This window comes from Anser anser, assembly GCF_964211835.1.
Source record: "Anser anser genome assembly, chromosome: 15".
Taxonomy (NCBI): Eukaryota; Metazoa; Chordata; class Aves; order Anseriformes; family Anatidae; genus Anser; species Anser anser.
The window spans coordinates 1,550,625-1,563,445 of NC_139736.1; the positions used below are offsets into that span (position 1 = coordinate 1,550,625).

Consider the following 12,821-nt stretch of genomic DNA (forward strand, 5'->3'; position numbering starts at 1 on the left):
AAAGCCTTTGAGATCCTCTAGTATCTGTGCGCACAGTATTGAGAACCTGAGAGAGCTTTACCTTCCATGTATTTCTTATAAACCACGTGGTTAGATAGATACAGGTGGTTCTCACTGCAAGTGCTCACCACTTAACCAACTCAAAGCTTTCCTGCAAGGAAAGGCAAGCAGGAGGAGCACCAGCACCACTGAGACCAACAGCTGCTGCTACCTGCCCACCATTAAGTAGCAGACAGGTCCAGATTCTCAACTCAGTTTAGACACAGGTCTCTTCAGCAGGCGCTAGGACGTTTAAACCTGTGACACAGACCCAGCAACGGCAGTAAGACTCCAGGATAGGAATTTACCAGACATGGATCTGACTCTGTTGCGAGAGCTTCTGCAAACCTGCTGCCCAGCTTGAGATTCCAGTTTTGCTGGAGCTTCTTTAGTTTGTCTCACTTGCAAAACAGGGTCTGAGCTGTGAAAAAAAAAAGATATTGGTGGTATTGAGAGAGGATCGTGTCATGTTGGACAAATACAACAGTCCTCTTGTGGTAAGAGAAAAACCTTGGGAAAAAAAAAAGCACAGTAATAATGGTGGACTTTTAAAGTGACTTTGTTAGGTGGAAGTTTCTAGAAATGGGAGCAAAAGTTACCTTGATTCTGTGCTGCTTTGGAACTCTCCAGAGTCTAAGCCAAGCAAGGACCTTGTCCCTGTTCCAACACTTGTAGTGATAGTCACCAGCTTGTTACCAACCAGCCAGGTCTTTGTCCTTCCTCCAGCCAACAGAAACTCACCCACAGGAGACCTAAAAAGACATTTGTGACGAACACAGCTCTCAGACTGCAAAGCACAGAGCCTCCAGAGCAGCTGATTTCTTGTAACTACGTAGGAGATACTGTCTGCTTTCTTCCTTTTTACGGCAATTGAAACATATTCCCCAATCGATGTATGCATTACCCACCAGGATAAGGGATGAGCTGACTTTCATATCAGCAGATAGCAGCCCCACCACTACAATCCTGGCCACACGTTACAGAGCATTACGGGAACAAGGCTTGTCTGGGCTACGTGTCCCCTTCTGTAAGGCTTTCACAAGAAAAGTGCCCTTGATTTGAAGCCAGCTGGCATGGTAGTCAGTTCTATAGCAAAAACTGCTATCATCAAGCAAGGGCATGGAGCAAAGCAGTGCTCACAAACAGCGTGCCACTGGGGCTACACAACCTTCTGTGCATCTCCTTCTGATCAGCTCAAGGCTGAGGACAAGGCTGGCTGGCTGCAACGAACTTCTCTCATCTAACTTCATATTTACACAAGCCAGATTTTATCTGCAAGAAATGGCTCCTAGGCCTGCCAGAATCTCAAGGGTGTCACAGCAATTTTCCACTGATAAAGTAAAATATGAACCTCAAACAAAAACATTTCTCCCCTGGTCACCGACTGACCCCTACCTCTTTGGCACCGCAGTGAAGTTTGAAAAGACATATCGGGCCATCATATCCAGACAGGTCTCAGTGAGTTCCAGATGGAGGTTTTTTAAATTGTCATCAGCCTGAGCCATTGAATTTTCATCTGCAGAGCCCAGGCTTGAACTAGTGATGGATGTCTGTATCCGACTAGAAGAGAACGTTTCCAACTGATAGATCACATTGCAAAATGTTTATCCCCATCACCCAGAAGACAGTATGATGCAGAACCACCTGTGATACATGCATGTGCCAGAACAGAGAAGTAGCCTGTCATTAAACCCAGGATGTAATCAAAATATTTTTGGATCTCCTTCATGTCGTGCTTTGTAGATTGTCACTGGAAAATGTGTGTTTTATCTTGAGACTGAGAAACATTTAGATCACCATCAACTGACTAGGTGAGGCCAGTGCTCTCCGATGTCTGGTGGCCCATGGGCAAGTGCGCCAAGCAAATAGGGAACGGCAGCACCATGCTTTGAATTGGCTAATCTATAGTGAGGGCAAGCATTCTGTGACATAAGCAACCTGCAGAGTTTCCCAGGCAACATGTTGCCCATGAGCCATAAATCAAGTCGTTCTAGAATTTACTTTATAATATTGTGGTTTACTTTTCCCTCTGTTACATCTCTTTCATAGATTGATTTTATTTTTCTTCAAATAAATGCAACAGATATGTTTTCTTTAATTTAATTTGAAATAGAAAAAAATTGCACTCTGTACAGGACATTGGCATGAGACTAGAAAGTAATTCTGCCTTCAAATTAACAAAGTTAGCAATGCAATTTAAAACAATTGCAGTAACAGGTTGGATTGGGATGCTTTTACAAAGAAGACTCCTTATGCCATCATAATAAAAGCTAAGCTGAGGTACAGCCAAATTTTTACAAAGTGACAACTTCTTTGGCATCACTAAAGTTAATTATCTGAGCTTTTAGTTGCTACAATTTGCACTTAAATACAAGAGAAAAAAATCACCTAATAGATTAATGAGGATATCAGAGAATCGAGTGCCAGAATTATATTCACAGTCTACTCACGTCAGTTTCTTTCCACTGAATAACGTATAGCTACAGTCAAAAGCACAAAAATACACGCAATAAAATCCTACGGATAGGAATCCTTAAGGATCAAGGCACAAACATTCAGGTTCAGATTTCCAATCAACACAGCAATGTTATAGACACCAATTTAACTTTCAAGGGAAGCAATCCAAGAATAGGTTTAAAAAACTAGCATAAATCATTTCATCTTTCATGTGAGCAAATCCACGTCTGTGATTAAAACGTGTTTTCTTTAGCCATAAAAGCAAAAGCTTCCTATGGGCTGAGCATGTTTCACCTTTCACTGCTCTATGGAGAGACAAATGAAGGTTTTGGTGTCCTTGTATTTTGACCAGAGTACTTCTGACAGCCCCCTCTGCATCAAAAAAACAAATCCCAAACCCAGGCCAGAACTATTCCTCACAGTTTGGAAAGATGACCTACCCATAAGTTTGCAGAGTATAAGAAGCATCTCCTGCAGCAAGTCACTGCTTAGAAAGCTGAAGTTTCAGTGAGCTTTAACCAGTTTGCTCACTTACACAGAATGCAACCTTTTTCTTTTTCTTTTTTTTTCTCCCCATCACCATCTTTTGCAAATAGATATTTTTTCTTGCTAAAGCATCAGAGAACAGGGCAAAGCAGACACACACAATGCACAGGGCAATGTGGCAGCCCAACAGCCGGCATTGGGAAGCCATGGCATATCCATGATACTTTCCCAAAACCTAGACTGTGGCTAGGACCAGATTTTTAATGTGGATCAAAGTCATGCAAGCATCCCACATGCAAATCCACCCTGCTTCCACCCACCCTTGCAGTAAAATTTCCAAGTGCTGAATTGCTCTTGGATTCTCCCCATTTAAAGTGCCTCTACCTGCGGACCACATGTTCAGACACACTGATGCTGCGGGATCGGAAGGCATCAACTGCAGAGGATTCTTTCAGCTCTTTCACTGGAGGAGAGTTATTCAAGCCTTGCTTTGCATTTTTGGCTAGTCTTAAACTACTAGGTGGAGAAGCACCAAGCCCCATAAGAGGTCACAGGAAGGGAGGAAATCATTGAAGGGATGTAGGTTGAAAGGTCACAGGTCACAGGGTCAATATTGGGGGATCCCGGAGGGTGATGTAAAATAAAACAAATGCCAAAAAAGGAAAATAAAAATTAAAACGTACAAACAAGCAGAGCTGAAAGCATTAAAAAGACAAACCACATTTTGAAAACAAGGTTTTAAATGTGCTACAAAACAAATGAAATTAGTACAGGTTAAAACAAAAAAACTGATTGAAATGATTGTTGGAATACTGAACTGTTAAACAAAGGCAAGAGAATCTTATTGCTAATTTGGCACAAAGTTCTCAAGTCTGAGAAGGTTTGTGCAGTTCAGCCACCTCTTGTGTTATCTCACCTCAACAATTCAGCGCAGCTAAAATAAAATTGACTACTCACACAAAGACCAGATCCCCGGATCCTAAAATGCTTTACCAATATCAGGTAGCAGCACATTCTTCTCAGAGAGACAGGAATGTAACATCATCTAACATTGTTAGGCCTGGCCTGAGCCTGAGCTTCAACTCTGAACCACAAAAACTTACCAGGGTCGGTGAGAGGTGTCCCTTGGCTCAGATCTTGAGACACTGGGGGAGACTCAGCCTGTCTGAAACTGATCCTTCTCGCACTGCACTGCATGGATGCGGGGACAAGAAGGCAAACATCCTCTCCACTGCTGCTGACTGCATGATGCTTTTGTCAAATAAGCTATCTTACTTCAGGTGGATCAAGATAACCCACTTGACTTTCAAGAGGAACAGAAAAGAAGATAAGCCTTCACACTGTCTGGTGCCAACCACATGTGGCAGATGACAGCAATTAACATCTAAGAGGCACTTCAATTAGTCAGAGCTGAGCTGCATGCCTGGCTGGGTACCAATATGTAGGTAACAGTTGGTTCAGCAGTTCACATTGCCCTATATAAAATGAAGATACCCATTTAACCCTTTTGAATCTTCCTAAACATGATTTATTTGCTCTCCTCCTTTCAGCGAATGAGTACATTTCAGATAGTCACCTGGATGGATTAGAGTTTATTTCTCCTCCTCCTCCCAGTGACCTCTGACAGGTTACATTTTGGCCACAACTGGAGATGTGACCACAGAGAGCAGAGGTCCACACTCTGAGATAATCACCTACACCAACACCGTGCCATTCAGCAGCCTTGAAAATTGTTGGGATCTTCATCTCTTTCAACACCCAGCACCTTAGCTAGAGCACAGAAATGCTTATTCTTTGGGGCTCAAAGCACAGAAAACAAGCATGTAAGTTTCTCAAGCAAGGAAGCAGTTATCTGCTCAAAGCTATTTCTTCTCTCATTTAGCTAGAATCTAAACTCGAAAGCAGAGGCATCACTGCCATTCTGGCGTTTCAAGTTGCTGCCTGAGTACAGCCCACACTCCTTAGCAGAGATTTCTATGAAAGTGATCTGGCAGCGTTAGCGAAAGCCTTTAGATACAGTAGTATTCCAACCAGGTTGAATTTAACATTTTTTTTGGAAAAAAAAAAGATTAGCTGAAATTCTAATTCAAGAGACAAGTGTCAAAAGGCTTCTCTTCCAAATTTCTGAATGAAAGAGGAGGAGATGGGAGAGATGAAACACAAAACAGGGTTTACAGCTATAGCATTAGGGCAGGGATGGTGTTTCTTCATTGCAAGATACTCATTGAGCCTTGCAGTTAAAGTAGAGGCACTTTCCCCAGGGTTCAAATGCCACTGGATGCTTACTGCATATTAACACTGAAGCAAGTTAAGTGAACCAATTTAGGTACGTCCTACAGGTAAAAGGACATTAGAGAATCCCTGAATGCCTTTCAAGCAATACTCTTCCATCCCTGCAAACGTTACTTTGAAAGACTACTGACAAGGTACATTCTGACTTCTAAAGATACCAGGCTTTGTTTAAAACTAACATACTGGTTTCAAAATTAAAAAAAAAAAAAAGGATCAGGCCATTCAGCCACAGAGAAGGCAGCTGTCTGCCACCCAGTACATTGACTTGAGCAACATCACTATGGAAAAACACATTTTTTGCTATCTTAATGTATACAGGTTGCTAATCAACATAATTTATCTCACAATCATTTATAATAGTCATTAGAGATCAATTATTAAAAGGAGTTAACACTAACAATATAAATACGGTTCTCTACTACTTCTGGTATTACCCTTCTCTATTCTGGTAGCAGTGTACCTGAAAGAACCATTGCTTTCCAAAAATTAACCAAAAAAAACCCCACACCTTAGTGTAAAAACTTACAGAACAGACAGTGATGCCTTCATATGTACTACCAGACTGTCAGACAGGTTTGATTTCAACTTCTTACCAAACTTAGTTTGTCTTTTACCAATCCCCTGACCTAAAGAGGTTTACTTTGCTTGCTTAAATGCACTGTCAGATTTTGGATAACTAGACAGCTTCCTTCCAAAAAACATAGGAATGGTGTGAGCACAAGAACAGGGAACACAAGACCCTCCTGGAATCTACCATCATTTACCTTTTTGGCCGCTCATTGAGGCTTGTACTACGAGCTCTGAAACTGTCCTTCTCAGGCGTGTCATCAAAGGAGAGGAGGACATTCGAGCGCAAACCCTGCCAATTGAGACAAACATGTAACAGTCTGAATGAGCAGGACTTGCAGCTGAAAGACTGCAATCGTGGCCAATGCACAAGAACTCACATCTAGTCTTGAAAAAGAAGTTAACAAGAAAATGAGTTTTTCTCTGGCTTCAAACAGAACCTTTATACCTCTCAAACCAGTATAAGCTGTCATTTTTATTTATGCACTGTTTGATTCAGTAGTATCCATTACCTTTGTAATATAGGGGACAAAGTCCTTTCGGAAGGGAAGGCGACACCGAATGAACCACATAGCTATCACGTGATGGGCCAGGCAAACAATGTACTGGTTAAACCTAGAACAGCAAAAAGATCTCCACAGAGTTTAATGCTGTGATATGATGCCATTCCAGAAGTGAACAGAGGGACTTTTCTATCTGAGAAATACTCCTTTACCCACTGTAAGTTTCAAAAAAAGAAATACAGAGTTCTATTTAAGAAAAACAGACATTTTGTCTGAGGAGATTATGTCCCACCTTCAGAAAAGGCTTGGAGATACCAGAAATAGCAATATCCAATACATAACCTTGATCCAAGTAATACAAAAAAAGCTTATCTTATTCTCTTTATTTTACAGATGAAGAAGGAGAAGAAGCGTGTTTGCTATGAACTTACTTGGAAGGGTTTGTGTACGGTAGGGAGATGGCAAACACACTGGCATACTGCTCTGCCGCAAAGTTCCTGTAGAGGTGAGGCAGCCTTGCTAGAGCTAGAACAGTTCAAGAAGAAAACCAACACAGGTGAGGTCTGAACATGAGCTGTTCAATACCAGAATTCAGTTTAATTTGAATTGTTTTGTTTCTTCTAAATCATCAGCTGACATGAATACTAACATCATGGTGTAACTTCACACTATTTAAATTATAAGCAGCAAGGCAGGGAAAACAAGCTTTGTATTTCCCATCACTGTATGGTGGCACTGCACAAAACATGCCTCTTTCTTCACTGTGTGCAAGTGCCTTAAAGCAATAACAACCAAGAGATGATCAAACATTGATATTTTGCGAATGGTGAAAGGACATTACCAAAAAACAAGAATTTGCTGACTAAATGGAATCAAAATACTTATATTCAATGCAAACAAAACATTTACAACTGTAGAAGATCAAACGTAGAAGAACATTACAACTTACTTGAAAGAAATTCTAAGAGAGGGATTGCCATATTGGCCGTAGCAGAAATGTGGGTTAATTTGACTATTAAGACAGGAAGCGCCTTTATGATGATGTCAGGCATCTCGACACTACAGACAGAGAGTGCCACAACGCACTGGTTCGCACAGCGATAAATAAGACCATGTTCTAGGCAGTACACTATTTCACGCTAGAAGAGTAAAAAAAGGAAAAAAAAAAAGAAAAAAAGTCATAATACAGGGAAAGAAAAACTGTGTGACATACCATCTCTTGACTTCTGTTAGCATTTCAGAATAACTTGCGAGGTATCACTACTGCAAGGCCTGTATGATACACGTGAATTCGTATCCAAAATGCACTAACACAGAATCCTGAAAGAGGCTGTATGTATTCTAGGCCAAAATCTTACTACGGGACATAGTCAGGTAGAAATTTTAGAAATGATTACTTAAGCTTCTGATTAAATACAGGGATGTATCAAATCCTTTTTATGGACAATTTTTGTGTCTTTCTGTTCAATTTTTACATTTACCAGGGTCTTCCAGCAGAAGGTGATGTCACTCAATAATGTGTGAGTGGGGGAATGAGCATAGATGGAGAACAGTGAAACTAACCAACCAGTTACTGCTGCACAAAGTTAGAGAAGTGACAGAGAAGGAAATACTCCACTATAGAGGCTCAGCCCTGTCATTTCCCCCCCGATACACACAAGGTTCCTCGTACCTGTTTAGCCTTGTCCAGGTAATTATGGTAAGATATTAAAGCCGTCAGCACTGGTACTACAGCCAGATGCAAATCAGTGCGAGAAAAGCCTTCTGGGGTACCATGGAGCCTGTCAGTCGTCTTTTTGTCTGTGAGCTGATATATCACACGTTAAGTTAGAATATCTTATACTAAGAATACTCTCTAAAAGGCAGTGGAAAGGCACTGCCCATAGCTACCTTTGCACATGTAAACATATACAATACATATAGAAAGAACAAACATCGATTATTAAATACCTAAAACAACCCTCACAATAAGGGAAGGTGAGTGAGGATTGAAAACAAGCATGATAACATACTAAAAATACTATACTTCAAAATACTAGACTGAAGAAAAAAAAATCAAAAAAATATTAAGCAAACTAAGGATCTGGTGATTATATATCAGTAGGGCATGTGGCATTACCATATAGCTCAGTGCAGACGCCAGGAGGTCTATGTTACAAGGAGAAGTTAAAAACAGCACTTTATAGCGGAGAGATTCTGGCAATTTGTTGAGGACCAACTTCAACACCTTCCAGTCTGTCTCCTGGAAAGAAAGAAAAAAATTAAGGTGAAAAATTTTTGTGTGATTTCTATTCAGTTTGAAAGCAAGACCAATCACATTTCAGACATACCATTTCCTAGGCAGATGTATTTCTTGCCATGGTAGCTACATAAAAAGAAGTGACATATATTTGTCACAAGTTATTTCCTGTCTTTCATCCAGCTCTAGGTGCAATACTGGCACTGAAAACTAAAAAAACGACTTGTATCCAGACCTGACTGAGCTCAACCAGACGGAGCCAGAATTCAACTCTCCTAACCACTAGTATAAATGAGCTTCCAGAGCAAGACACCCTCTCAGAACGCAACAATGTCCAAAACCAGCATTAATGAGCAAATTACATTTATATTTCATTAGCAACTGAAAAATTTACTAACTCTCATTAAACTTCAAAAACTTGCAATTGGACAGTTTCTTTTCGTTTCAAATGCCCTTTCAGAAATAGGACGATTCTTTGATCTTTGTTTAACAAATACATTTTTGCCTTTGTCTGCTCTGAAGCAGAGCACAATGAAAGCCTTGCTGAGTTCCTAAAGAGCTGAACTGCTGCTCCGACTGGTGGTTATAAAGTTGTACAACTACACACAGGTGCTCAAGGAGGAGGATTTAAGTATTGCTTTCCAGGCATTACTTAGATTCTCTGGGATGGCATTCTCTAGCCAGACATTTTCAGTTGACATATTTCATATGAAGATGGTAGCTGTCATTAAGGGGGGACATACTTGCTTCAAACACTGCAGAAGGACGCCAAAGACCATTGAGTATGGCAAATGCCCTATACGAATGGTGGTGTTCTGGGAAGGCACACTGGGACTTCCTGAAGGTGGAGAGAGCGTACCAGTCGGCTTTTTCTCGGAAGTTCTCTTCTCTGCTTCTCTGCAACATGAGAATGCAGAAAAATAACGTAATGTAAAATGAAGACTGGAACAGCCTATCCACATTACCTACATTAGCTACCCTATTTGATAGCTAGTTCTTGATAACCAAACAGCAACACAATACTATTTTCAATTAAAAAACATGGGATTGCCAAGCAGACCAAGGTTTCGGTTTGGTCAGCATAAATGCTTTTTCTATCCAGACCCCTAGCAAATTTAGAGAGGTATCCTTTGTGGTGTGTTACACAGAAAACATCAGAATGAGCTGTAAAATTAAAATAGCCAGATCTGTGCAAATCATTGAATCAAACCTCAATAGGAGAACTGGTTCCAGACAAGAAATTGCAAACATTTCTGTGAATTTTTGACACAGAAATTCCACGCCTGAGATTGATAATTCTGCAGATAAGTCATTTGAAAAAGCAGAGTTATTAATTGAGACCATCCTAAGCTGTAACTATAGAGTCGCCTAGCAAGAGATTCGTCGGGATTTGGAAGGTTTAGACAAACTGGAGATGAACTATTAAACTCATGCAAGACCGCAGAATAGTTCTGAAAACAGCATTTGCAAAATGCTATGAGAAACCTACACAAAGTCACATAGACAGTAAGGGCTGAATCTCACTGCTCCATCCTTGTTGGAAAGGCCAAGACGGTGGAGGGAGTCAGCTCGAAGCATCAACAGGAAATCAAACACCTGCAATAGAGAAGACACTGGAGTAACTAAAAACCCAGGCCAGTCACATACTCTCCCACCTCCCGTTCTCCCACCTGCAGGTACAAAGGGATTTCTTCCAGATGCTGTGGCTAGTTCTGTACTTCTGCTAGCCAAGAAACATTTAATTTTGCTTCTGACAAGCTCTACGGCACACATTGCCCACTTGTAATCTAAGATTCCCAGAGACAGCATGCAGCTCTTGACCTGCAAGTACGGGTTACTGCTCATACCTGCAACCTGATGCTGCTAGCAACAGCTAGGCTGTACGAATACATATAATGGCGCTGGACGTGGTGAATCAGCATCTCGTATACCCGCACTGCATGGCTGGAAGGTAAGCTGTAGAGTTTTGTCTACAAAGGAACAGAAACACAATCTAAAGGCAGACCGACACTGGTTATTCAGAAATGTATATCTGCACTGAGAATTCAAGAACAACACAGCTAAGCCTTGCTCCTGAAAGCAAGACGAACAGACTGCTCTGGTCAGAACCTCTGCAGAGACTTCAGAGCAACTTTGCCTGGCTTCAGAAGGGCAGTGTTCAGAACAAACAGCTCTTTGCAACTGCTTCAACTGTATCTCAGGATATGCTACCCAAACACAGTGGGATCTATTCAAGGTTACGAGCCAATCTCCTTCTGCTACAGTTTATGAACACATCTGCCCTCCATATGTGAAAATGCACTCATATTCTCTGTACAACGGTAATTAAGAGGAAAAAAAAACATTTAGCAGTCACACAATACCCAAAACAAAAGAAGTGACCAGAAAAGTTAAACTTTGAAGTGTGCAGATCAAAAGGCAGATAGTAGAAGTTATGTGAAAAAAAAAATGGAGTCTAGCAAACGACTATTCTGAAGAACACTTGTTTAACACTCTGCCATGTTTACCTGAAGAATTATCAGGAGTCCGAGAACTGCTGTCTTGACATCCTCCAGAGAAGCTGAATATGATAGCAAATCCCTCTCTTCCAGTTCAGATGGAGATAAGAGAGAATGCGCAGCCACCTGTTTTAAAAAAAAAGAAACATAACACAACACTTTAAATCCGCAGCACAACTTTTCTTTAATTCTATCTTGGAAGATCAAACAAGACCACAGAAAGTCACCCTTGCTGGAAATTTTGCAAGCTCTGGCATGTAGCTTGGATGGGTGTTGATAGGGTTTTGAAAGCTCTGTGCTCCATGCCTGCATCCTACAAAACCTAGCAATTTTCCAGTACCCTGCTGATCCATGCAAGTCGTAAGATTCATGGGTTAGTCTCCTCAGCCACAGTAAAAGGATCTGGCGAAAGCCGTCATGATGCTACTGACAGTTGAGCAAACTCTGCCTCACCTTTTCTATGATATCAAGCAAGCTGTTAAAGTGATGCGTGTTGCAGCCTTCAGCAAGGTCCACAAGTAGCTGAGTGGCCAGTTTTCGAACTTGATGGTCTTTATCCTCTGGAATGTGAGCCAGCTGAGAGATCACAACCAAGTTTATCAGCTCTTCCTGCAAGAGAACAGATTTTAATAAGCCCGTACATTTTGCTGTCAGTTTTTCAGTCAGCATGTTAAAGAGGCAAACAGAACAAAAACAACACTGCTATCAGGATTACTCCTCAACTAACCATTCGGTTCCTTGATCTTTCCTCTTCCCTCCAGTTAAGTATTTCTGTATATCCCTCCTTCCAAACACTTAACACTTTTGTTGAACTTTGTTTCAATGTTTTGGCTTTCATCTATTCTACAGATGACGTCAACAGCCTATCTGAGCCTGGGCTAAGGGAATTCTGTGCTTTTTTTGTGTGTTTTTGGTTTTTTTTGTTTGTTTGTTTTTGTTTTTTGACAGGCAGGAAACACGACAGTAATACGTTTTCACAAATCTTCAAGGAATCCAAGAAGCACCTCTGCGCCTTCTGTCCTCTGACACACTCTGGGTACATTCCAAGGGACTGAAGACATCTCCTCTCTCAGACAGCTTCCATCTTGGATCACAATTAAACTGGAAGCACCAAGACAAGTCAATCTGCCCATGTCAGATTCTGTTCAGACCTCACCTTCTTACAAAGATTTTAAATTAACTCATCACCTCTCACCCCAACCTTCTGTTCTTCCAAACCAAGACTTATATGGAATTAACAACTTTAAAACAAGGAAGCGAATCCACGAGCAAGGATGTCCTCAAAACACTTCACAGCAGCTCCCGCTGCAAGTCACGCAGACTTTTACTCAGCTAAGAGCAACTGAGAGGCAAGCTCTCCTACAAGCATCCTAAAGCAATGTTTGTTGTGTTCAACATTTAAAGCAGAGTTCTGTGCATTCTTCAGTGGCAGAGATGACACCATAAAACACACCTCAACAAAGCCTTTAAGAGCTCACATGTAATCATCAGGAACAGATAAACACATACCTCATAGAACTGTCTGTTAATACTCAGTACAAAGGACAACACATCCAGAACTTTAATACGAACAGCACTACGACTTTCATTCCTAAAATAGGAAGAGCAAATTCAAGATGAGTAAAATGAAGTTGCTGGTATTTAGGTGAGGGGGGAAGAGGAGAAAAGGAAAATAAAACTCAATCAAACTAAGAAATTTTTTAAGAGTTAGAACATTAACTGTTAGAGGGCAACTCAGCC

General features: G+C 41.0%; 1 protein-coding gene across 6 annotated transcripts in view; it reads right to left on the reverse strand.

Moving 5' to 3' along the window:
- The window catches only part of TSC2 (TSC complex subunit 2), a 33,256-nt gene that overhangs the window by 12,723 nt on the left and 7,712 nt on the right, over positions 1 to 12,821 (reverse strand). For 2 of the 6 annotated variants that reach the window (XM_083800151.1, XM_083800149.1), the window contains exons 14-29: positions 12,591 to 12,672; positions 11,535 to 11,690; positions 11,091 to 11,207; positions 10,431 to 10,553; positions 10,073 to 10,179; positions 9,327 to 9,480; positions 8,464 to 8,586; positions 8,017 to 8,151; positions 7,294 to 7,483; positions 6,776 to 6,869; positions 6,354 to 6,456; positions 6,039 to 6,133; positions 3,367 to 3,495; positions 1,435 to 1,599; positions 639 to 791; positions 348 to 460 (exon numbers count right to left, since the gene is read on the reverse strand). In XM_083800151.1, coding sequence (XP_083656277.1) covers positions 348 to 460; positions 639 to 791; positions 1,435 to 1,599; positions 3,367 to 3,495; positions 6,039 to 6,133; positions 6,354 to 6,456; positions 6,776 to 6,869; positions 7,294 to 7,483; positions 8,017 to 8,151; positions 8,464 to 8,586; positions 9,327 to 9,480; positions 10,073 to 10,179; positions 10,431 to 10,553; positions 11,091 to 11,207; positions 11,535 to 11,690; positions 12,591 to 12,672 — 2,039 coding nt within the window. Of the gene's footprint in view, positions 1 to 347; positions 461 to 638; positions 792 to 1,434; positions 1,600 to 3,366; positions 3,499 to 6,038; positions 6,134 to 6,353; positions 6,457 to 6,775; positions 6,870 to 7,293; positions 7,484 to 8,016; positions 8,152 to 8,463; positions 8,587 to 9,326; positions 9,481 to 10,072; positions 10,180 to 10,430; positions 10,554 to 11,090; positions 11,208 to 11,534; positions 11,691 to 12,590; positions 12,673 to 12,821 lie in introns of all 6 variants that reach the window. The other 4 variants (XM_083800150.1, XM_083800148.1, XM_083800153.1 and 1 more) reach the window with 2 other exon arrangements.